The sequence below is a fragment of the Scomber japonicus genome, chromosome 7 (assembly GCF_027409825.1).
Source record: "Scomber japonicus isolate fScoJap1 chromosome 7, fScoJap1.pri, whole genome shotgun sequence".
In the NCBI taxonomy this organism is placed as follows: Eukaryota; Metazoa; Chordata; class Actinopteri; order Scombriformes; family Scombridae; genus Scomber; species Scomber japonicus.
Window position 1 is genome coordinate 1,956,799 of NC_070584.1, and position 21,509 is coordinate 1,978,307.

Below are 21,509 nucleotides of genomic sequence, written 5' to 3' on the forward strand. Positions count from 1 at the left end.
AGCCATAATAAGATCCACTTTAGGTTATGACTGTGCATGTCATGTCTGGGTTAGCTGCTAATTCTGTTCTCAGCAAATTGTATGCGAGTTTTGACTAATAGTATGTGAATGAGTTTGGTTTCATACATGCATGGTACTTCTGAATAATGTCCCTAACGGCTCCTCACAGAGAACGATTTGGGACGCCGCTGTCTTTTTTTACCTTTCACGCTTGCCGTAGTGTTGTACAACATTTAGCGCGCACTTTAACACAGTGCAGAGAGGACACTGCTGCAGCAGTTCCGCCTTATATATCATAACATTATACATTATATTTACTTTGTTAAGCCTTTCAGGCAGTAATTATCTATTCAGTAAGTTTGACAGAAAACCCGTCACTAGCGCGCTAGCTGTAGGAATGTCGTTATCAGGGTAACCAGGAAGTAAACTACTGTTTCTACACAGAGAGGAGAGGAGTTAACATAGCTTTCATCTGTCTCACAGAGAAAACTAGCAAAATGGTAAGCATGCCCAAGTATTATTAACTATTCCATGATGCCTTAAAGTGCTTTCGGGTGTTAACTATGTACTGCTAACACTATACGTTTAAAATGTTCATCCTAGAGAAGGAGTCTGGCTCCCAGTCAGGTTGCTAAACGAAAGCAAGGAGTAGATTCTGGTGAGGAGGATGAGTGGACATGTACAACTGTAAGTACATGATAACATTGATGTTTTTTGCCTGTAGTTGTACAGTGCATGACTGATACATTCAAAACTGTTCAATGCAAAATAACAATGATGTTTCAGATATGACAGATATTGTACAACATACAACATGTGTGAACTCTTCTTATTTGTAAGGAACTATTTTTCAATTCGGCATCATCACAGTCACTTATGAGTGTTTATTTCTATATAAGAGTAATCTTTAAAACTAGTAATCCCCACAAACTAATTCAGCCATCCAAGGTGCACTATGGAAGTAGTGAGCACAGTGAACCTCCTCTAAAAAGGAAAGATTTAAAACACTTAATTACTTAATTACTTAACAATTATATATGAGAGTTTCCTACACATTTGTTCTAGAGATAATGTTCTAAGTTATATCTTAATATTCTAACATATGCTATGTGACATTAAGATAAGATTTTTTCATAAGATTTTTTCTTCATAATGTAGAGCTATCTTACATCACCCTTTTTGGGAAAATAGGCACAAGGGAGTAATTTAGCCATTTAGAGCATGGTTGGCATTAAAAAAGTGTGTAATGTCTTTTCACAGGAGAAGAGGAAGAAGCGCAATAAAGAGGCGAGAGAAATCCATATCTCTCCTTTCAGAAAGCCTCTGACACAGCTGAATAACCGACCTCCATGTATGGATGGTGCCAAGCATGTAAGCACTGTTGAGTTACTTTGAAATGAATCTAAGTTGTGTATGTGAATACTTGGAATTACTGGCTACACTTTCATGCAATGACTTCTCTCACATGTTTAAAATCTTTTTCTGCAGGAGGAATTTATTCGCAGTATACTCTCCAAGCCATTTAAAATCCCCATTCCAAATTACACAGGTAACACTTCTTTTGTGACTGTGGCTTTTCTTTTATTTCTAGCTCAGTAAGTAAAAAGGTACTTCAACTGCTTCCTTCATCATTTCCTGTAGGCTCTCTGGGAATCAGGGCACTCGGTCTAAAGCGTGCGGGAGTACGGCGAGCACTTCATGATCCATTTGCAGAAGATGCACTGGTTCTCTATGAGCCATTAGCTCTGAGTGCTCATGACCTGATCAAAGCAGACAAGTAGGTTAAAAATATCTTACTTAACTGAATATTCATGTGTTGATTGGAACTTGTCTTTCATTTAAGCGTTTTTTCTGTGACATGTAGTGACTAATTTAATCTGCATGGGCACACGTTGTAGGAAGACAAAAAGGGAAATATGCACACTTTTCATCAGGTTTCTAAAGCCATGCGTGTGTGTGTGCATGGTTTTGGACATAAATGGCCTTAATGACCTGTTTGCATTTCAACATTTCTGCCTGCTCCACTGTCTTCCAGTGAAAAGAAAAACAAAAGTATTAGCAGAATTTCAGCTGTCCCTCCTCACAGTGAACAGATGTCACATGTAGCTGTAAAACACCATCAGCAGTGATCACAAACACATTTCAGTCTCTGCATTCTGTTATCTCTCTATATGTTTGAATTTACATTGTCCAAGTCTGCATTCCCCATGTAGGATTCAAATGTGCAGTGTGTCTGTATAATGCATTTCTTCACTTTGTCCGTTCTAGAGACAAGCTACCAGTCCACGTTGTTGTGGATCCAGTTCTAGGAAAAGTCCTCAGACCTCATCAGAGAGAGGTACATTTTAAGAATGTCTCACATTGATGAAGCTTGTATTGGTTAGTTTCTCTACAGAACTTTTACATATAAATGAAGTTTTATATTTCCCGTTACATACATGTTTTTATTGTATTTAGGGGGTGAAGTTCCTGTGGGAGTGTGTGACGGGCCGACGCATCCCAGAGTCGTATGGCTGCATCATGGCTGATGAGATGGGCCTGGGGAAGACCTTACAGTGTATCGCCCTCATGTGGACGCTGCTACGCCAAAGCCCTGACGCCAAGCCAGAGATAGACAAGGCCATCGTAGTCTCACCATCCAGTCTCGTTCGCAACTGGTACAATGAAGTAGGAAAGTGGCTGGGAGGACGGGTCACACCAGTGGCCATCGACGGAGGGTCAAAGGAGGACATAGACAGAAAACTATGTAATTCTCTATAGAGGAAAAAAAATAGCACCAAAATAGCAACCAAATGTTGTCTAGAGATGCGGGATACTTGAATATCTGGTTTGCCTGCTTGTTCATCATTGCTTTGTTTGCCTTGATTTCCAGTAAACTTCATCTCTCAGCGAGGTTTGAGAGCACCAACCCCAATCCTCATCATCTCATATGAGACATTTCGTCTGCATACTGAGGTTTTGCACAAAGGCAAAGTTGGACTTGTGATCTGTGATGAGGTATTTCAGCAACATCATTTAACTCTCCCACTCATGCATTACAGTACAGTACAGTACAGTAAAAGGACTGCTGATGAGATGATGTAACATGAATGCTTGTGCATGTTGTAGGGCCATCGGTTGAAAAACTCTGACAATCAGACATACCAGGCCTTAAATGCCATGAGTGCACAGAGGAGAGTGCTGATATCAGGCACTCCTATCCAGAATGACCTGCTGGAGTACTTCAGCCTGGTCCACTTTGTTAATGCTGGGATCCTCGGTATGCAGCCACACACACACACACACACACTAAAGAACTAAAACACATCTGAGTTATTTCTGTCGTTTGTTGTGGTCCTCAGTTTTTGGTTTTTCCCTTTCCATTGCAGGTACAGCACAGGAGTTTAAAAAGCGCTTCGAGCTTCCCATCCTAAAGGGTCGAGACGCAGATGCCAGTGATAAAGACAGGCAGGCTGGAGAGGAGAAACTGAAGGAGCTGATCAGTATCGTCAACAGGTGAGCTCAAAGCACACATGCAAGCTATTTTTTCTTAGTTGATTTTTTTGTTACTGCTGCATCTTTTCCCTGCGAGGCATTCTGTCTGCTCTATTTCTGTGACAATGTTTGATTTGTTTCTAATTCTGTACACCTCACACTACTTATCTGATGTTGGACTGTGATGATGTGATGGACTCTTAAGGGCTGTCACACTCTTTATGACTTATATTCAGTTTGTTTTCCTTTTAGCAAGATATAATCCTTAATGTTGAGTTGAAGTTCTTAACCCTCACATACTGTTTATATTCTGACTAAATTAGTGTCTACACCAATTAACATTCATAAATTCCCCATCAGTCATTAATAAATATTTAATTAATCCTTAATGAAGCTGTCAGAGAGAAAAAAGGATTGTGTTCTTTTTATTAATGGAAAAAACATTCACAGTCACCATTACTGCAAACAGTTGGTCTTATGTAAGCATAGCACACTTTGTGCAAAAAGCATGTGTAACACTGCAGTTAAACACATTACATATGTTATGCTTTGTTTCATATATTGCTTGATATAAAGAAAACATTAGGCTGACTGACTAATGGTCTGCATGGTGTGTGTCAACAGGTGCTTGATAAGGAGGACATCTGATATCCTGTCCAAGTATCTCCCTGTGAAAATAGAGCAGGTTGTCTGCTGCAGGTGGGTTTGATACTGAAGCACAAATAGCATATTTGGGAACGTTTGATTAAATTCATGTATGCCAACGGGAAAGATTCCTGCAGACACAACTTAGATTTTCTTGTAATATTAGTGGTACTGACGGTGTGACTGTTCCCCTGCAGGTTGACACCTCTGCAGACAGAACTGTATAAGCGCTTCCTGAGGCAGGCCAAGCCTGTTGAAGCATTACAGCAAGGCAAAATCAGTGTGTCCTCCCTGTCTTCCATCACATCACTCAAGAAGCTGTGCAATCGTAAGTGCTTAAACTGAATATAACACACTCTGAAAAAGGTTGAATAATTATAATAAACAGACAGACTGTCCTCTCCTTTTTTAAGCAGGTACAACTTTCTATAAAGTACCGGCTCAAATGTAGCACTTACTAGTTGCCATGTTGATACTATATTAGTTACGTGTTGTAAAAACAATGACGTGTGTGTGTGTGTGTGTGTGTGTGTGTGTGTGTGTGTGTGTGGGGTGTGTGTGTGTGTGTGTGTGGTGTGTGTGTGTGTGGTGTGTGTGTGTGTGGTGTGTGTGTGTGTGTGTGGTGTGTGTGTGTGGGGTGTGTGTGTGTGTGGGGTGTGTGTGTGTGTGGTGTGTGTGTGTGGGGTGTGTGTGTGTGTGGTGTGTGTGTGTGTGGTGTGTGTGTGTGTGGTGTGTGTGTGTGTGTGTGTGTCAGACCCAGCTCTCATCCATGAGAAGTGTGTTGAGGGGGAAGAAGGCTTCGAGGGGGCTCTGGATCTGTTTCCACCTGGCTACTCCACTAAAGCTGTGGAGCCTCAGCTCTCTGGTAAGAACCTGTACAATACAGCACAGTAGATCTTTGACATCCAGCATGATGGCACCAGTGGAATCACTCTGTGTAACAGGGGTAGAATAACCTTGTTAAGATGTGTGGCCACGACTTTAATGGCTTGGAAAATTACTGCTACTTTCATCATCATTACATTCCACAACAATATTCCAACAATTATCTAAGTCATGCTGTGTTTGTTTGTTCCACCGTTCAGACAGACATTAATCCAGTAGGGCTGGGGTTAGTTTAACTTCATTCAATATCATGTTGTGAATAGAAGCATTAAATTGCTTAAACCACCAGGTTGTCGCTTCTGTGGCAGTGGGCCAATCACATGTCACATTAAATCATAGAAAGCTTGTGTTGATTGGCTGTGAGAAGGTCCACACCAATAGTCATGTTTTCTAGCTCTGGATGGATTGCAGGTATCATTTCACGGGAGACGTTTAGATACTACGATTTATTTTGGTATTGTACTGATACCCAGCCCAATGCTCCAGTCTTGTCATGTTTTTACATTTCTACTCTTCACAGACTAAAGAAACGAGATACAGCATGTTAGTGAGCTTTGTTCACTTCAAGTCAAGGAACACTTCCATCAAATCAACACAATACATTTAGTCCTCCGTCTAACCTTGTTTCCATAAAATAAATCAGATATATGCAATAGAACAATAACAGACTGATAGCCACAGAATCTGAATAACAACCCACATTAGTTTTCCTGCTAAAGTTTGCTTCTTATCTGACTTACAAACATGAACACACATCATCGTCACGAGTCACCAAACAAACCTTCACTGGGGAAAAGTGAAGTAACATCAGCTGCAGCACATTAAACAGCATGTAAACATATACAGTTGGGTGCTGGTGTCATCCCTACTCTTTTGTACCAGTGCTAACAACACACTGACTCTCATGTAGCTACAGCAGTTTGTTTTCTTCCTGCACTGTGCCAGCCTGCCAGCCTGTCAATCAAACAAGACTCCAGCTGCTGACATGAAAAGAATTTCCTCAAAGACCTTATTTTGTACCCCTTTTTTAATAATAAAGTGTATTGAAATGAAAATAGAAATAGGATTATCTTTGTGATTTTATTACACAGACGTAAGATCGACATCAATCTGAACATTTCACTGTCAGTCATCTAGATCATGTTTTAAATGTATAAAAGTGCCATAGAAAGTTCTACTGTTAATATTTAATTGTTTTCTAACCTGAACTGAATAAAGTGTTTAATTGTTCCCTCTGTTCACTCTGTTCCAGGGAAAATGCTGGTTCTGGACTACATTCTGGCCATGACGAGGACCACAACCAGTGACAAGGTGGTGCTGGTCTCCAACTACACTCAAACACTGGACCTCTTTGAGAAGCTGTGCAGATCTAGAAGGTGCATGTCAGAGAGAACTGCCATTTATTTCTGTATGTTTTATATGAGTTGTCAGTGAAAGTGAGCTGTTCTTTTACAGATACCTCTATGTTCGACTAGATGGCACTATGTCCATTAAGAAACGGGCAAAGATTGTGGAAAGATTCAACTGTCCATCTGTGAGTTGGAAACAGTTTTAAATGACAGTGTGAGCTTTGAAAAGCTGTTAGCTAGCGTCTGTCTCTTCTTTGTTTTGTTTATTAGAACCCAGAGTTTATCTTCATGCTGAGCAGCAAGGCTGGTGGATGTGGCCTCAATCTGATTGGTGCTAATCGCTTGGTGATGTTTGATCCTGACTGGAACCCTGCCAATGACGAGCAGGCCATGGCTCGGGTGTGGAGAGACGGCCAGAAGAAGACCTGCTTCATCTACAGACTGCTCTCTGTTAGTTCACTGCCTGTCTATTTTTACACTAATATTCTATATAGACCAAATGACTTTTTTTCACATTAATATAATAATAATGACAGAACAGTGTGGTGCTGTTAAAGAGTTTCCATATTTAAAGTGTGTGTTTGTGCACTGACAGACGGGTACAATCGAGGAGAAGATCTTGCAGAGACAGGCTCATAAGAAAGCTCTGAGCAGCTGTGTGGTGGACGAGGAGCAGGATGTGGAGCGTCACTTCTCTCTGGGTGAACTCAGAGAACTCTTCACTCTCAATGAGGAGACCACCAGTGACACGCACGACAGGTAAAAAACAAATCACTCTTAAAAGCACTTCACTCTGCTGATTCTGCTAATACTTGACTTTTAGTAGTCTGACCCACAAAGAGATATTGTTTTAATATTGTGCATATAAATCTTTTTTTACTCAAAAAAAATCCCATGACTGTCCAAAATAATATTTGTTCTGCTAAAAATACCTCATAATCTAACTAACATAAACTAATCCGAAAAAAATACCATCAAAAAGCAGGAACAAACACCAGTAATCAGTAATTGCCTGCTGTTCTATCAAAACTTAATTCATGGTGAGACATCCAAGTCATAATATCCAAGGAAGGAATCATTTCACACATTCAACCCTAATATGCAGACTCTAAGTATGTCTGATACAGTACAGACTCTCTTTTTCATTTTGAGAGATTGATTTAATGTTTGAATGGTGTTAGGTTTCGCTGTCGGCGCTGTGTGAATGGCAGAGAGGTCCGGCCTCCTGCAGATGACTCTGACTGTACCAGCGACCTCTCCCAGTGGAACCACTGCTATGACAAGAAGGGCCTGAAGGACCAAGTGCTGAAAGCCTCGTGGGACGCTGCCGTCTCCTTCGTTTTCCACCAGTGCTCTCATGAAGACCAGAGGGGCGTCGTATAGCATGAGGAGCACATCAGACTCTGTCACACTATCATATGTACATATATATAGATATATAATACTATTTATTTGTTGAGTTTTTCTGTTTGTTTTTTTAATGAAAACTGTAAAGAAAAATGAAATAAAGGAGAATGGTTGGTAATCCATCCATCAAGAATACTGTAACTTCTTCATATTAATAACTGCTCTGACAGAATGTGTAAACACTGGACATGGATTTGTGAGTTATGCTTGTGCCAAGTTTACTGAGTTGTGTGCAGATAGGACACTCTAACATGTTGAAATAAGATGTGATTCACACCTGCCTGTGAGTCAGCTGATTGTAGGAGGTTTGAGGGTTTACTTTGTTAAATTCATACACTCAGCTGAAGATGATGCTGCATAGATGCCATGACACTAGAAAACTGTACTAGTACTAGGTTGAATTGTAATTTAAATTCCATTCAAGAATATTTGTTCAATATTATTTTAGCATATATACATATATATCTGTGTCATTAGAGGAGCTCCAGCGTTGTGTTAGTGGATCAAAGTGGGACAAAGAGTTGAGTTACTGAGTAATTTACAAGAAAACAGTGGAACCTGTAAACTAAGGACAGAAAAGTAGGCAAACAAAGTTTTGACTGGACAGTAAGAGTAACTTCAATAAGTTGTCCAACTAAACTGGTTTCAGTCATACATCCTTAAGAGCTGTTGTTTCTTGAAAGAACTCATTTTGATTGCACAAACCATAAAGAAAAAAACTCTAGCCACAGATGTTTCAAAGGATACAAGTAATACAAATGAACTGATGACATAGTCCTTAAGTATAACCTTCATATTTATAACCAGTGATAGTTCCTCTGCTTACACAGAAGAAATGATGGCAACCAAGTCAGCCTCACTGTAATGATTAGATGAGACCTTAGAGATAATGTTTTTATTTAGATAACACACCAGAGGTTTAACTGAAATCAAATAAAACAAATCTAATGATGGGGCTGAGTGTGAGCTATTTAGCAGATGCCTTTGCAAAATAAACCACAAATTAAGAATTGTGTGAGTAGGTGTCATGAAATGTACAGGAAGCTGACACAGCTAACAGCTGATCCTGTAATGATCTGATGGTCTTGAGATCAGACACTGAGAAGATACCTGATAGTGAGCATTGGAGCAATTAACTGGAATTAAGACAGAAGAGATATTTTATAGAGAAGTTTGAGAAATGACTGTTCATTACCTTAAGAGAACTCCATTGATTTACAGAATGTGTGTCTTGTCTGTTCTCTTTCTATCATGTTATTATTGTTATATATTTTAATTACTTTTATAAATATTAGCACTCTTAATGCCGTCCACACTCCTTATCTGTGGGTGGCGCTATTGCACCATTTATGTGTTTGTTAACAGCATAGAGAGAGCAAACAAAAAGAGCAGCTGCTGTCATGCTGTTGTGACTGATAGTGATGAATGAAGTCAGTGTACATAAGCCTGCTAACAACAACCTCACTTCTTAGTTAAAGGATACAAACAACTTAACAATGCAAGCCGACAAAAAAAAGCCAGAGGATATAACATTATGTCTGAAGAAGATATGTTTACAAGCAGTCAGGAAACATTTGGCTGCTGTGGGCGCTGAGGCTGTTGTTGGTAAGTAGGAAATATTATCGCTTATGTATTTACACTTATGTATTCACACTTAGAGAAAACAAACAGGTTGTTAACTTAACTAACACTAAGAACAGGGAGATACTGCAGCTAACTGCTAGCTGCTAAAAGCTAACTAGCGTTAACGTTGACTGATATACTAAATATCTGATCAGTTAGAGATACTAACTACGCCATACTCCGTTCAGTATCTATCTCATCTAGTTCTATCTAGATGTTTGTATCTGCCCTAAAACAGTCATTAAATACTGTTCAATAGGTTTCCTGTTAGTTAAAGTCTCAACTTGTAGAGAAAGTGCTCAGCAGCGCCCTCTACTGTGTGTTCTGGTTATAAAGATGATGTTTGAGATGATGCTCTTACTAGAATAGTGTTTAATAAACACCAACTAACTGAACATTAGTCCAGAGTGTAGTGTAGTGACACACTGTTACACCTGTACATGCTAATGTATACATTCACATTGTCTGCTTTGCTGTGTTAGTGATACTTGACCACACTGATACTTGATTTTGAAGGAAGATATTGAGAAAAAACTCCATAACTATATATCCATAGTATTTTTTCTTTACATATCCCAAACAAACATTCTCTATACAGATCTTTTTTTCACAATTATGTTCAAAGCACACACTGGGCAGCACAATGTACACAGGAAAGCAACTTATCAGTGTTCTCTGGTGGACAAACTGTGTCACATTAATGTTAACACTGTTCCTCAAACACCTCATAATCATAAACACTACCCCCAGAAGATACTTTGACTTTTCATCATAGTAAAAGTGCACCTGTAAACAACCATCAGACTCAACTGGTGATTTGACCTTCTGCTGGTACCTTCATTAATAATAATAATAATAATAATAATACATACATACAATAACAATGTTAATTATAATAATAACAATAACAATAACAATAATAACAATCTTTGTTCCAGAGTCATGGGGCTTGGCTTGACCGTCTCTGGTTTGTAGTCTTGATCTAGGAGCTAACAGACCTCGGCTGGAGGATCTCAGGTAGTAAGTCAGTGATATAATCAGGGCCAACTTTTAAACAGGCTTTAAAAGTAATCATTAAGATAAGACGCTGACATAAGCATTATGTGGACTCTGTTGGACTTTGTGAGTAGTCTTGCTGCAGCATTTTGAACTAGTTGAACTTTAGAGAAGTTGTATTGAGTTGTATTGAGACAGAAATCCAGCGAGTTACAGTTGTGTGAGCAGAATGTAATGAAAGAGTGAATGACACTCAGAGATATTGCAAAGTTGCAGAAAGCATGACTGTGGAACTGACTTCACTTGCTTGTCAAAGTTGAGTTTGTGGTCAAAGCTCTGGGTTTTGATGCAACAGGATAGAGAACCTGAGTGAGAGGAGCGTAGCTGGCTGGAGGGGTGTGGACTGTGGACTTGAGATAATGGCTTCTGATTTTTGTGAGTTTAGCTGAAGAGGTCTGGAGATAGCCATGTTTTAACATTTGTAAGACAGGGTTGTATTTGAGCAGTTAAATTGGTCCTAACTGGAAACTGATATATATGGTTTGATTCATGTCAATTCAAACTCACTATACTTTAACTGGTATGACTGCCACTCATTCATTGTAGAGCAGTGAGCTGCTCATTGGTGTCCACTGTGTTCTAACTGTGTTCTATCTGTCATAACTTAGATCTTCCAAAGCCTCTCATAGAGGAACTTCTTCCTCATCTGACTGTTTGCCAACTGGATGAACTCCAGCCTGCTCTAAATCTCAAAGGTAAGAACAATGCTGTTTGATCATTTTTCTTTGTCTGTCTTTGTTTGAATAACAACTATTCATATTTAGATTTCCCTTCAGTGATCTGTTTTGTTTGCTGTCCCTCAGGAATATCAACTTACTCTGGATGGATTAGGATCCTGGAAGACATGTGTGGATGTGCTGCTGACCGTGTATGTGTATGTCTTCTTAAACAATGAAAATCTCATGTGTAGTAACATCTAGAGCCCAGATGTCATCTGTCTCCTGTGTTATATTTCAGACACCAGACTTTCTCACAGAAGAAGCAGCCAAACATGAAGTGATGAGAGCGCTTTTTACAGTTGTATTCAACGGCTTCACAAACACCTTTGTGAACAGAAACATCACAAATCTAAACACCCCGTCCTTCCTGCAGGCTGCAGCTAAATGCATCAAACATTTTTTACTCTTTACTGGCATGCATAAGCCTCTTCAGAGTTTAACAGCTGAGCAGAGGCCTCTTCTCAACCTCTTAGAGCAGTGTATCAGGAGTGTTGGTGTATCACAGTCTGCAGATCTATCAAAGAAGAAGACACAAACTGCGCTGTATGTCCTCCATCGTCTGCTGGATCATGGAGTGGCTAAAGAACTTGTGGTACATGTGAAGTGTCCCCTTATGCTAGCCTGGCTCCTACATGGAAGAGGATCTCAGTATGTGAACCGCAAGTTGAAGAAACTGATGCACAGCAAACGTGCAAACCGTGTTTCACAAGCTGTTTCAACCAGTGCAGACGAGGCCAGTTGCAGTCCAGGTCTTGAGACTTTGGACACGCAAGATGATGAAGCGACTCCATGCAAACGTTTAAGGCTGGATTCTGTGTGTGTGGAGGAGGCGGGATCTGGAACAGACCTAACCGTGGACCCACAGGTTATCTGTCGAGCCTTCACTCCCTGTGCTGGTCCTCCAGCAGAAGCTTGTCCATGGGGAAAGATTGAACATCTGGAGATCAGACAGTGTGGGTCTGACTCCCTCACAGTGCTGAACTCTGCCCTGCTCACCTTTTTCTGCCTTCGCTCTCTAACTCTTCACAGCACATGTAAGTCTGCCAATCAATTTGCCAGTAGGATGAGGTTCAGGAGTTATTATGCTCTTAGTAACATGTATCTGTGTTTCTGAACTTCCTCTAGTACGGCTAACAGTTTCTATGACTAGTGTGTTCAAGAGCATCATTCTTTCACAAGAGCTTTGTATTTAGCTATTGTTTAAAATGTCTCCATACCAGTACAGATATGATACCGGATACCAAAGTAATATTTATTTTTATATACTCTAGAAGTATAAATGTGATTAGACATTTTGATGCTTTAGATACTTGAACAATGTTCAGTCTGTGCTACAGACACATTCATTTCCTGCCTAAATAGTTGAAGTTAGACACCACCTCTGGTTCTATCTCATGAGTGTAAAACAGAAACGTCACAGTGAACAACTTTTACTGGCTTTATATTTGGAGACAACACATAGCAGCTCAGCTCAGAGTTGTTTTTCTTATTTTTCTTGTAATTTTAATGGACTGAACCTTTAAATGTTACAACTTAATATTATTCATGTATTCCTTCCTTCTTTTCTCCCTCCCTCCTACTTTCCTTCCTTCCTTATTTCCTCCGTCCTTCCTTCCTTCCTTCCTTTCCTTCCTTCCCTCCTTCCTTCCTCCCTCCCTCCTTTCATTCCTTCTTCCTTCCTCCCTCCCTCCTTTCCTTCCTCCCTCCCTCCTTTCCTTCCTTCCTTCCTTCCTTCCTTCCTTCCTTCCTTCCTTCCTTCCTTCCTTCCTCCCTCCCTCCCTCCTTTCCTTCCTTCTTCCTTCCTCCCTTCCTTCCTTTCTCCCTCCCTCCTTTCCTTCCGTCTTCCTCCCTTCCTTCCTTAACTCGAGGACAACAGGAGGGTTAATAATGGCATTTGCTTTTTTTTTTTTAATACACTTCATCATAAATAATTCAAAAACTCAGGGAGACAGAGTTAAACTTTGGTTTATATTCAAATGTATTATACTTAGGGTTGGTACCTTTCACATTAGTACTGATGTTAGGTATCAGAGGTACTTCATTTCAGAACTTTACTCTAAATCTGTAATGCCTGAACTATCAACCAAAAAATGTCCCAAACTTAACTTAAATTTTTTGCCTATTTATGTGGAACATTTTAAATACAATATAAAATGTCTGAAAATATGAACATATAAAAATAGACAATCGCTGCAAGAAAACAGAAAATGGCTGCAGGTGGCGCCAAATCATAAATAACAAAACAAAACACACTGCCTTACCCAACAGATCCCAACAGATCCCCACTGACTCACTACAGCTGAAAAAACACCTGAAATAAAAAATAAATATGTTTTTATTTATACAGACTTATTAACGTAAAAACTGTGGTTCTAGTGTTAAAGGGACATAACAACATAACATGCGCCCAGCTCGTGTGTTTCACTCCAGAATGATGCACAATGAATGAGCCAAAATTTGACTAATACTCCATAGCACTGACATCATTCGGTCAGTTCCACTAAAAGTACCAACCATAATAATGTAAAAGATGAATTATAAATGGGAACAGTACACGGAAGAATGAAGAGCTGGACTACACAGTGTTATAATCTGACTGCTCACATCAAAATTCAAAGGGATGAATTTAAACACATGGTGTCTGTAAACAGTGTACTGTAGTAGAACCCATTAACTTTGTTGACTAAAATGAAATATCACTGTCAGAGAAATGACATGATGTGAAATAGTTGCACCATGTTTGTTGTGTTGTGCAGGAATGACTTGTCGTGTGTGTGTGTGTGTGTGTGTGTGTGTGTGTGTGTGTGTGTGTGTGTGTGTGTGTGTGTGTGTGTGTGTGTCTGTGTGTGTAGCCACCTTCAGTGTATCAGATGTGTTAGGTCTGGCTGGAGCCCTGAAGCAGCTGTCAGGAAGCTCTCACAGCTCCCTCACTGATCTGAGTGTCAGCGTCCTGCCAAACATCGAGCTCATGGACGTTCTGCTGGACACAAACCACAGCTTGACCTCCCTCAGTGTGGAGTTCCAGACCGATTTATGGGAACAACGCCTTAGTCTACGTCCTCCACTGTTAGACAAGTCAGGTACTTTGAAGCCTTCACTAAAGTCGAGCAGGATTAAAAGTGTTTCATACCTGCTGAAACACAAGGTTCTTTTGGGAGACAGTGCTGAACCAGGTGAAATGTTAAGTCATGGTCAGGATGCTGTGGAATGCTTAGTTCAAACCACACTGACTTTGCAAATTGAATTCAAAGGCAGTTTGAAAATAGCTAGCCACACTGCAATTACTGCTGTTGTTAAAGTTGTTCTTTTTATATGTATTCTTCAAACTGTGGAAAGTTCCAGAGGTCAGCAAAGACTATAGCAAACACTGCTGTAGGTTCCGTGTTGATGAAGCATTTAAGGACATTTGATGTTAAATGATCATTCTAGTTTATTATTATTATTATTGTTATAACTTTGTTCAAATTTTTTTTTTCAATCATTTCTATTAGTACTTATAACTTATGTTCATTACAATTAATCTATTGATTACCTTTTCAGTTTATAATCGCATCCATAAAAGTCAGGAAATTAGCAACACTGCTTTAAATGCCTTCTTTTATCTGATCATACAGAAACACTCATAATATTACTCAATTGTTGAAGTTGATTGATGAGTTGAGAACCTTTTTCATCCAGATGATCAGCCAACAAAACTGCAGGATTTATTTGGAAAAGACAACAAAAGTTAACAGTCCAAAACATAGTTCAGACTTTGTTATAGTGATGCCATCACATTCTCAGGTCTCTTAATTGACAACAATTTTCTTATTACTTGATAGGAGTAATGGTCAAAACTACAAAAATAAGACAGAAGAATATGCTGCATGAATGATAGTGAAGCAGTGTAATTGATTGATTCCTCTCCCTCCCACAGCAGAGCTGGCCCTGGAGAAGCTGACAGTCAAAGTAGCTCAGGTCCAAACAGATGTGACCTTTATTACATCTGTGCTGAGACGCTGTCCACATCTCACTTCGCTCCATGTAGCTGGGATGAGACTACCAACTGGCTCCTCCCAGAGTCAGCTCCTCACCACTCTGTCAGGTAATGTGTCAGTGTACAGTGCTCCACACAGGTCAGTGCTGACACACAACCTCAGGACCCTGTCAGATTAGATTCTTGTTTCTTGGCGACCCCCATGTAGGCATTGGCCGGTATGAGATTCTGGCGGTATGATAACCATAAGCTAAAATATCACGGTTTCACGGTATGGCGGTATTGCGATCACAGCTCTAAAATGTTCCTGAAAGGAAGAAAAATAAAGACAGACATTTAACCTAAATATACACTGTAATGACAGTGTGAGGGGTCGTGATACTCTACGCTGCAGCTGCACCACCTGAGGGATTTCTGACCACCACTTTCTGTCTTTGACCAGACTAAAAACGGCTCATACCTTAGGAACGGTATGACAGAACATTTGGCGGTTTCGGTTATTGTGACTTTTTCAAATCGCGGTATACCTTGAACACAGTTATCATCCCATGCCTACCCCCATGTGTGGTAAGGCGGTTCCAGCAGATCATAGTAATAGAATAAGTAGAAATGAATGATAAAGACCGTGTAAAGTGAATTCAGACATTTTCTTCTAAACACATTAAATAGGTCATAAATGTATTTCTAAAAAAGGTGTAAAAAGCATTTCAACCATTTAGATTTGAATTGTGGAGCTAGGCTTCACAAACTGTGTTTCAACATTTCTGTGTTCAGGATTTAGTGGGCAGGTCTGAAAATCATAAACCCACCCCTGCTGCTGTAGAGGTATAAATACATTCAGCGCACACTACTACTACTACAGTCTACAGTTAGCCAGTTAGCAGCCGAGTTAGCCGCTGAGCTAGTAGCCTAATTTCATATATTTGGTGATTTTTTGAATCATTCAAATATTGGCAATAAATCTCATGTGCAGAGCCACACTGATGTACTATACATAAGTACTGTGTGTGTGTATACAAAGCACGATACATCATATTCTGGTTTCAGTACAGGCTGATGGTATACCTGCTGGACATTCCTGCCTGTCGCACCTCCACCGGTGCCTTGGAGACCAGGGGTACTCCTTTTTTGTGGCCTCTTTTGGGGTCAACACCTCTGAGGGCATTCGTGGGTCATCAGCTGGGGACCACCAATCATGGACGTTTGGCTCCTTTAATCCAGTACGCCTCTCGGTGGCGGAGCGATCCCCTGCTGTGCTGATGCCCTAGGTGTTAGCTTGCCCCCAACTCTTCTCCTTCCTTCTCAGCCATAGCCAGAAGCGCCTTCTCTCTGCCTCTTCTGCAAGCTTGTTGTGCTACATAACATGTTCTTTGAGAAATTGTAGTAAAAAGTCAAGAGGTAGTGTTATGTGAAGCTCTGTTTTGCACAGGCACATTACAAGAAAGCTCTCACCTGAGTGTTTCCTCTCACTGTGTGGAGCCATTTCTACACAAGCTAAAGTAGTCACTGTCTTCACATACAAAGGAACATGTCAGCCTGTGCAGCACAGTGACTCACTGACATCTCACTTGTAAGTTCATCAGTTTATTCTTGGTTTGGCTCTGCACATAAGATTTGTTGACAATAAGAAATATAAGGAAAACTGCCAGCCTTATACTTCACCTATGGTCACGAGCTTTGGATAGAGACCGAAAGAATGAGATTGTTGATACAAGCGGCTGAAATGAGATTCCTCCAGAGAGTGTCTGGGCTCAGTCTTAGAGATAGGGTCAACAGCTCAGACATTAAGGAGCCAGCTGAGGTGACAGACGATGGATTGATGGATACTTTAATGTTAAATAAAAGGAGAAATGTATTGTTCACAAAAATAAAATCAAAAACACTAAAAGGAGATCAACTTTTCATAGATAACTCACCAGTCAAGTCCTGTTGTTCTGATGAAATGTATTGTGAAGTGCTGTCTGTCAGTGTGAATGTTATGATCACCTTTTAGAGTCAAATCCCTGCTTGAGGAGTCTCACTTTGGAGGATCTGAACCTGTCTGATTGTCTACCTGAGATCATACATCTACTGAGAGGCTGCAAGTTGGAAGGTAAGGAAAGAAGAGAGAGTGATGACTGCAGGAGAACAGACACCTCTTTATCTGTTTATCATTCTTTGTTTTAACCACAGAAAACACAAGAAAATAGACTTGAAGCTTTAGAATATGTTTTGGCTCACATTCACACCCATATGATGTAGTGAGAGTGATAGCATGAGCTGTTCTGGAACAAAATGCAATAACAAAGCTGTGTAGACATTCTGACAATCTCCATCTGATACCAACAGCTGCCTGGAAGAGCACAGAAGACACATTTTCTTCCTTTTCATTTTATTCATTATTCAGTTTATTAGTGGAATGTTTAGAAACGATTCTGCATCTGTCAAGTTATGAATGTTTATAAAAAAATGAAACGATACAGTTGAAAACATGTGTAGTCTGGAGTTAGTTAGAGTCCTGTTGTCTGTGAGCTCTGCAGCAGTACATTATAGTGACTCTATATATGAATGTGCTCCCTCAGGGTTTAAGGATCTGCTTTAAAGTATCATATTAAACCTGCAGGCATTGTATCAGCCTTACATAAACCACAGCTGAAATGCAGCAGACATAATTGTGACAATAATTGTAGCCAGCAGAAAGGACATATGTGACATTAGAGTCTTTCATAAATGAAAGGAGATGCAACAATATTGCATACTGCATCATTAAGACCACTTAAGTGACTTTTTTCATGTGTCAGCGTTCTTTTCAGGCTGAAAGGTCTAAAATTGCATGTTTAATGTGCTGAGTCCAGTACACAGAAGCATTCTCTGTCTCTGTCTCTCAGAGCTGCAGTTTAATGACTGTCGCCTTCTTGAGAAATGGTTTGACAAGCAGCAGAGTTTGCAGCAGTTGGTTTGTGCTCTAAAGACAGTGTCCACTCTCCACACACTCAGCATGGCTCAGAATCGACTAGGTAAGAACCTCCTCTGCATTTATCAGTACCTATGCTAGAAACTAAAGTGTTTGCAGCCACAGTCACGATTAGCTTTTGTTGGTGTCAAAAATGTATAAAAATGCATGCATGTTTGCTTCCACTGCTGTCATGTGACTAGCAGACATTTAGTTTGTTAAGATCAACCAAGAGTATCAAACTCATTTTAATTCAGGGGCCACATACAGTCCAGTTTGATCTCAAGTGGGCCGAACCAGTAAAATCATTCCATAATAACCTACAAATAATATAAAATATATAGATTATATCTTTACTATAATAAACCATGTATTTACTGTGAAAAACAAGCAGTTTTAACAATATTACGTCTGTTTTTTCAGATGATTTCACCGCAAGCAGCTTGACAACATTCAGAGAGCAGAGAGAGTATTTTTTAGGTTTTACACCACTACTATCACACAATATCATGTCCATTTTACCAAAGACATGAAAATATAACAGCAATAATGATGGAAATGTATTTTATTGAAAGTGAAGTACAAGAACTTAATGGAAACATAAAAAGAAATCCTCATAACTACTTATTAAACTATTTATAACATAACAATCTTATTAAAACTATGAATTTAACAAAAAAACCAAACATTTGTAGCATCTATACAAAAGTCTGACATTTTAAAATATTTTCATTTTCATGCGTTTTGGGCCACTTTAGGAAGAGTCATCAAATAGAGTAAAAGACATTTAGAGTGTTTTACAGCTGTTAATGTATTGTGTTGAATGTTATTCTGGTCTGGATGTAAAAAGTCTGTATTACTTTGCAAAGTATGAAAATTATAGAAAAGTTATCCAGCGGTCCGAATTTGACCCCTTGGCAGGCCGGTTCTGACCCACGGGCCTATGTTTGACACCCCTGAGATAAACAGTTGATGTACTTATTTGCAGTGTAAGGAGTCTTACAGATGTCTGTTTTATAATAGATATGTGAAATATCCAACATTATATCTATATATAAATAACAGAAAATCTCTAAAAGCATGATATGTCCACTATAAGTTCTGTGGTCAGCTCTCACATTCTAATCATTTTGGTGATTGAATGAAGAATGACACTGGTAGAAAGTGTAGCAGATAAATGTTTGTTCCTGTTGCCCTTAATCTGAACTCCTGCTGACTGACAGATCAAACACACTGTCAAATCCTTTCCTCCAGTCCCGATCAGCCCAATTTAAACTTGGTTCAATGTTGAAGTGGCTGTAAACAACATGTTTATATTGACAGTGAGTCACATTCTCCTCACTTCTCTACTGAGCTTTATAATGTCTGTCATGTGCACTCAGAGCTCTCATCAGTCTGGTTTCCAGCAGCAGGCAGAACATGGTGGAGCATTTAGCAGCTAAACAGACAGACATTCATCAAACTGAAACAAAGCAGTGTTGCTCTGAGTCTGCTGTTGCCTGTTTATACAGTGTTAACAGCTTGTTTAGCCAGCCCAAAGTGGCCTTGTTGTTTACATAGTGTGAATTTCAGTCCCTCTCAACAGGCAGGTGACTTGTATTTGTGGTAATGATGTATCTCTAACTCATGAATAATGTACAAAACAAATGTTTTGACTGTGTCAACTAAATTCACTCTCTGTTTTAACAGCCAAGAGTGTGTGTGTGCTGGCTGAGCTGTTCTCAGGATCCTCACCAAGCTCAGTCAATCGCCTAGACATCAGGTAAGAGATGGTCACTTCATATTACCACAGAATTATTATCAACTTTTAAATCCATGTTCACACAGAAGAAGGACTGTGGATTTAGTCCTCCATCACTTCCATTGTAAGTGTACTATGAATGATCTTCTAATGATCAGTATGAACAGGAGGAATCATTACAGCAAGAAAAACAGGTTTCACTGTTCATTTGGGCTCCTGACTGTTGGTGTAAGTCAGACTTGGAAAAACTGTGAACCCATCCTTTAAGATGCTCTGCACAGCTGTTCATGTTAAAACTGAAAAAGCACAGTTCTCTTTGCATTATCTCACAATGTATTTTTCTTGTGTACTTTCTTGTAACAATAAGATTTCACTGTAACTCATTTTGAATAAAAACTTAAATTTAACTGAAGAAAAAACTTAAATTCTTCCTCAAAACTGTGCAAATGATACATGATCTATAGGATTAAATATATGTGACTTGATCCTACCACTATCATTCTGTTCATACATCTGTAAGAAAAATATGAAAGCTGTCAAAATCAGTCATTCATTTTATGTCAGTCCTCCTGACTTATACTTTACCATTACTGTCATTTAATGTGTAGCAATACTGTCACTCAACTATGTGTAACAGTATTTAATGTATTTTTCTTACATCAACGAGTAAGAAAGTAAGTGCTTCCAGTTCAATACCAAATTACAACCCCCCCCCCCCCAAAAACAAATGAACTTTTACAACTTATATTAAATATGATTCTCTTTTCTACGGTTTTTCTGTGGTGTAAAGCCATCATAATAACCTAGAATGAGATTATATAATAATATATTGCTTCCATGTGTTTTGTCCTGAACAGCTCTAACTTCATCCAGGCAGCTGAGCTGCTGGACTTCTCCGAGGCATTGAGGACACATTGTCCACCACAGCGACTGACCCTGGATCTCAGGAAGAACCCAGGAGACCGAGACCCCAACACATGGAATACTGCACTGAGGAGGCTCCGGCCACTCTGTGTTCTCCTGGTGGAAGGCTGGAAATCCACAAACACCATGGCAGACCACATCAGCAACATGTGAACGTCTGTTGGAGGAACTGTTTGTAATTTTGTCTTTGACAGAGAAGTGTGATACTTCAGTTTAGACTGTAACAATAGATTTGAATGACCTCAAAGAAGTCCAAACTACAGCTGCAGCAGGAGCTAGTCTCCACTGTCCATCTTCTGCTGTATTCTTCTAAACAGTCATATTCTCAACTGTTTATGGCTAAATACACTGAACAACTTCCATTCTGTGTGAATTATGACTTGAGAGCAACATGGAAGCAGTGTGAGAGTGTTTAGTTAACACTAAGAGGACATATTAAGCTGTATAAACTGCTTACTACTACTACTTACTATCTGGAATTTGTACATTTAAAAACGTTTTCATACAAAGCTAATGAGCAGGCGAGCTGTTAAAACTGTGTGATGTAACACATGTAATTGCATTAAAGCACAGTTGTAAAAATAAAGGCAAATCCTGTTAGTTTTGACATTTGAATCATTTATTAAACCAACGTCCATTACACTTACAGAGTCTTCTCTTGGACAGAGTGTGAGTGACAGTGGACTGTAAGATACAACTGAAAAACCTGGAGGATTGATGTTGAGGTGAGGAGCACTTTCACAGCAGCTGTCTCACACCTCTTCATTGTCATTTTCTT

General features: G+C 39.5%; 2 protein-coding genes across 2 annotated transcripts; both read left to right on the forward strand.

Moving 5' to 3' along the window:
* The first annotated feature begins 397 nt into the window (after window positions 1–397).
* On the forward strand, window positions 398–7,815 carry rad54l (RAD54 like). The gene is made up of 18 exons (XM_053322288.1): window positions 398–411; window positions 609–687; window positions 1,261–1,371; window positions 1,489–1,549; window positions 1,642–1,777; window positions 2,269–2,338; window positions 2,458–2,746; window positions 2,873–2,997; window positions 3,109–3,259; window positions 3,369–3,495; window positions 4,099–4,173; window positions 4,317–4,447; window positions 4,874–4,984; window positions 6,257–6,380; window positions 6,460–6,538; window positions 6,624–6,803; window positions 6,949–7,112; window positions 7,535–7,815. Exons 1-18 carry the CDS (start codon window positions 398–400, stop codon window positions 7,734–7,736), a joined length of 2,229 nt encoding a protein of 742 aa, XP_053178263.1. The 3' UTR covers window positions 7,737–7,815.
* Window positions 7,816–10,798: 2,983 nt separating this feature from the next.
* On the forward strand, window positions 10,799–21,226 carry lrrc41 (leucine rich repeat containing 41). Its single transcript, XM_053322293.1, has 10 exons — window positions 10,799–10,814; window positions 11,048–11,134; window positions 11,243–11,307; window positions 11,397–12,192; window positions 14,011–14,238; window positions 15,075–15,242; window positions 17,128–17,226; window positions 18,002–18,130; window positions 19,756–19,828; window positions 20,665–21,226. Exons 1-10 carry the CDS (start codon window positions 10,799–10,801, stop codon window positions 20,882–20,884), a joined length of 1,881 nt encoding a protein of 626 aa, XP_053178268.1. The 3' UTR covers window positions 20,885–21,226.
* The last annotated feature ends 283 nt before the right edge of the window (window positions 21,227–21,509 follow it).